We start from the raw sequence: 4206 nt of genomic DNA on the forward strand, positions 1-4206 counted from the left end.
CAAAGCTACAACTAACAACTTCATCCTTTTCCGCATTTTCTGCAAATCCTTCACTGAATTTTCGAGCTCATTTATTCTCTTCAGAATTGTGCAATCTTTTTTATCGACATTGTCTTCACAACACCACTTGAAAAAGTTACAGCAACTCTCAATTGAAGATCCATCCTGTTATTCACCATGTTAGGGAATCTATGAACAAATGCATCAAGTCAAGTCAAGAAAACATTAACTGAGAAGGGTATACTTCAAACCTTGTAACGAGAACAACCCCAAAAATTTCTCCCAGCATTCTTCGTAGTTCTGGCCACTTTGATTACTGCAGTATCACCACGGGATTAACCCACCTCCCCTACAAGCACCACCATGGGACGAACAAGAAGATCCTTTAGCCCAGCTTTTCGAAAACGAAGAACACCCTTGGGAACCCATTCCTATGTCTCCCCAAACACTTTCCAATCCTAAAAGACCAATTGGGAGGAAACCAAACCCTAACCCCTCTTAATGAAAATCACTGCCACTGCCATGTGAACTTTAATGAAAAACACTATCACTGCCACGTTATGAACCTAAATAGCCATGTTGCACAGATCACTTCGCACTGTCAGCTGGATCGTTAAATATTTAACACCGTGACTAAAAAAGATTTAATTGTACACTTTTTTTTCCAATGTGAGACCATATTAAACTTTTTAAAAAAGGTAGAACGGACTTGAAAATTGCCCTTATAAAGAGGGACCAAAAGAGGTATTAAGCCTTTATTTTAAACTTGAGTATTCTACATTGCATGACTTAATTTGATGGCAGCCAATTTCGTCCAGCAGAAAAATAATTGCAGTAGTCAGCGTAGTCAGCAAACCCCAGTGAACATTAATTATTTCCGTCGAAAAGATAAATAAAATCTGACAATTTCATTTCCACCAAAAATAAAAACTAGTTTATTCAAGTTCAAGAAGGATTCAGAGTTTGGATTTAACGCAATCATTTACGTCAACTCACAGAATTCCTTGGTCAGTGGAAATATACATTTCATGTAAAATAGATAGGAGAAGCTAAAGCTCGCCTAGTGTATGATCCGATTAAATCTACTACGAAAGGGTTTTAAACATAGAAACATCATCCGATGGATAAAATGGAAAGGGAAAGAATAATACCAATTTATGCTTCCAATCAGTTACAACTTCAGTCTTTGCAAGGGCGCTTGTTGATGGAATAAAACAAGCATTGATCCAGCATTTACAATATAACTTATGAATAATGATTCTTTTCCAAAGATAAATGCAAGCCTTAATAAATATTATCTGGTCTCAGGAACCAGCATCCCCTTATGTCAGTATCGAGATAAGACAAAATGCATTCAGTATGCCAAGGGGTACATATAAAGCTTCACCGACATTCAGATCACACATGTTTCAGGAAGACCAATGTCTACTCTTGGCCTTGCATGGGAACAATCATATGTGGTGGACCCTGGGGCTGAAAATTAGAACAGAAATTCAATATCATAAACATGCTGCTCGAGTTAACATTACACAAACTAGAGAAAAAATATCCATATAATGTCACGATTCACGCTTTATTAATAGCCTTCATATCTTTTATTTCAAGAACTGAAAATCCCTGCTTTGAAATTCAGTTTAAATCGTTTCTACAAGGTAGCCAAGTCCGATATATCTAACTTCTTGGGGGATAAGGTAACCTTGTAGCTTAGTTAAAGATATTCCATCTACAACCTCGATTCACATCCAGAAATTTTTTAAAATAGTGCATACTTTTACCATGAACTAGCAGGACACATACAATCTCATTTATAAGTAATAACCAAGGTAAATTGCATAATGTTACAGCACTACCTTTGAAAATATGTACATGCTTTATCAAAGACAGCATAGTGAAACTACCACCCTACCTTGGGGTCGGAAATCACTAAAGAAACCTACCACCCCATCACCAATACAAGACCCCAAAAGACCTAATTCATTCCCAATGCAAAAATTGCAAAGAAAAACTTCAAATACTACAGGGGCCTTAACAGCTTTAATGTATTCAATAATTAGCAGGGGTACAATTTCTTAAAGGTGGGAAAATTCTAACAAGACTAGTTTAGTAGTTTCCAATGCCCAAAATTTTACATTTTCATGTTTATAGTAAGAAAAAATAGAAGTATTCTAAGATAGGCCACAAATTGAATTGAACAACCTATAAATCAAAAGGATTAGAGAGTCAAGAAAGGAGAGAAACAGATAATTGAACAGAACTCATGTAAATAATTCATAATCAAGTTATCAGCCATTAAGAGGGACCCCTCTTTTGCTACACGCCTTCAAATTTCCAAAAGGTAAATCCGAAATGGTACTAGAGCTAGCATAATGAGAAACTAATTAAATTGAGCTCCAAATAAAGAAGCTATAAGGAGGAAAAGGGAATATAAATAGTATTTCTTGTGAATGAAGGATCAACATCTCATACTAACATTGCACTCATGTCAGATTAAACAGAAATATCGCCATCTTCATTTATCAATGCTACGCCCCAAGCTCAGGAAAAAAGGGGATACATTGCATAAGAGAGAGTAATCAATCACCTGAGAATTCGTGTAGTTAACACCTTGTGAGAAAGAACCTTGATGAGCAAGCTGTCAATTCCACAACAAAACAATCCAACATCAGATGCCAATGTCATTATGTATTCAAAGAATATTTCCAGTAACACAACCAGTAGTAGTGCATGTATTTACATTCTCCACCTGGACATTAGGATTAGGATAAACATCTCGCTTAGAAGATGACTCTCCACCCTTGGCCGAACCCTTTGAATCACCCTGGTTCAAAAGCAAGCTTATAAATAAAAAGAACATAATGTATATACACACATACAAAATGGAAAAGAAAATGACAAAGCGCAATAACTATTTATCAAAGATTGAAATTACCTCAATCTGCGCATTCACAATCGGCCACGAGAAACAAAAAAGGGACAAAAACATCAGTGAAAAGCAGTGTTAAACCCAAGAATCTAGAACAGCATGATGTACAATAACCAATTAAGTATCAATCTACAAATGATGTACACATATTACAGGTTTGTCGGTGAAGACTAATTGACTAACCGAAAACAAAAAAGTAAACACAAGTAAATAAATGTAAACTAAAATTACCTCTCTGTAAGAGGCAAGGTAAATCTTGAGCGGATCAACATATTCCTCGAAACCTAAAGTGGCCATAGCCCAAAGTAAATCGTCGCCGTTAATGGTCTTTCTCTTCTCTCTCTGGCACTTATCGCTAGCTCTGAGAAACATTTGCTCGATTCAGTCATTGATTCAGCACTTAAGTGAATCCAAATAATAAAAAATGAAAGCGCGAGTGAGAAACGAGAAGCAGCGTACTCGCTGGTGATGAAGCTGATAAACTCGGAAACGCATTCCTGCACGGTTTCCTTGGCGTCCTTGGCGATTTTGCCGTTGGCGGGAAGCGCTTTCTTCATGATGCGGCTGATGTTGGCGATGGGTAGGAAGCGGTCCTGCTCGCGGAAATTGGAGCGGGGACTGTGCTCGCCGCTCTCGTGGCTACCGCCACCGCCTGGACTCGAGGGAGCATCGGCCATGGTCTCCGGAACCCTAATGGGAGACGGTGGAAAAACATGGTAAAATTGGGGGAAGGAAAACCCTAGAGTGGGATAGAGAGAGAGAGGGAGGAAAATAAAAAAGTAATGGAAAAGAAAAAGAAGGGGAAGTGGTGGTGAGGTGTTGGTACCTGAGTGATGTGATGTGATTTGTGATTGGCGCGGGAAATGGACGCTGGAGAACAGAGGAGTGAGGAGACGATGGAGATCAGACTCTGCCTTTCTATCGCCACCGTTCGTTTTTCTTTCCCCTTCCTTCCGCTTCTCCCATTGCTTTTATACTTCCCCAAAAAATATCACTAATAATTCTTATAATATTATCATTACATTATTCCCTTTTCTCGAGACCAATATTTTTATTTTTATCACAGCTACTATTTATTATTTATTATAAAACTAAGAAAACAATACTATACAATCATCCATATCTAATTTCCTCAAATTAGGTTTTTTTATCATTTCTAATTTTACTTCTCCTTTAATAGATATTTTTTTTATCGTAAAACGGATCTAATGTTAGTTAATTTATCATCGTATCTTAACCATTTATTAGTCTGTATAAGTTGGTATAATATCATTTTATTCCTA

General features: G+C 37.2%; 1 protein-coding gene across 2 annotated transcripts; it reads right to left on the reverse strand.

Annotated features, from left to right (window-relative positions):
- Positions 1-1132: 1132 nt before the first annotated feature.
- On the reverse strand, positions 1133-3900 carry LOC148194234 (nuclear transcription factor Y subunit B-1-like). Of its 2 annotated transcripts, none has more exons than XM_088096793.1 (6): positions 3750-3900; positions 3383-3613; positions 3155-3284; positions 2744-2818; positions 2582-2632; positions 1133-1473 (listed from the first exon to the last, which is right to left on the reverse strand). In XM_088096793.1, exons 2-6 carry the CDS (start codon positions 3598-3600, stop codon positions 1426-1428), a joined length of 522 nt encoding a protein of 173 aa, XP_087952919.1. In that variant the 5' UTR covers positions 3601-3613; positions 3750-3900; the 3' UTR covers positions 1133-1425. The 2 variants fall into 2 exon arrangements, with proteins under 2 accessions (XP_087952919.1, XP_087952918.1); XM_088096792.1 differs by having other exon boundaries at positions 2735-2818.
- Positions 3901-4206: the final 306 nt, after the last annotated feature.

This window comes from Vigna umbellata, chromosome 8 (assembly GCF_029865625.1).
Source record: "Vigna umbellata cultivar VRB3 chromosome 8, Vumbellata_1.0, whole genome shotgun sequence".
Lineage (NCBI taxonomy): Eukaryota > Viridiplantae > Streptophyta > Magnoliopsida > Fabales > Fabaceae > Vigna > Vigna umbellata.

Bases quoted from the DNA above. Each gene is read 5' to 3' on its own strand.
- LOC148194234 (XM_088096792.1), bottom strand. From the start codon at position 3,600: ATGGCCGATGCTCCCTCGAGTCCAGGCGGTGGCGGTAGCCACGAGAGC. The intron at 2,633-2,734 runs GTAAATACATGC...TGGAATTGACAG, and splicing joins CTAATGTCCAGGTGGAGAAT to CTTGCTCATCAAGGTTCTTT. The intron at 1,474-2,581 runs GTGATTGATTAC...TCTAATTTTCAG, and splicing joins TTAACTACACGAATTCTCAG to CCCCAGGGTCCACCACATAT.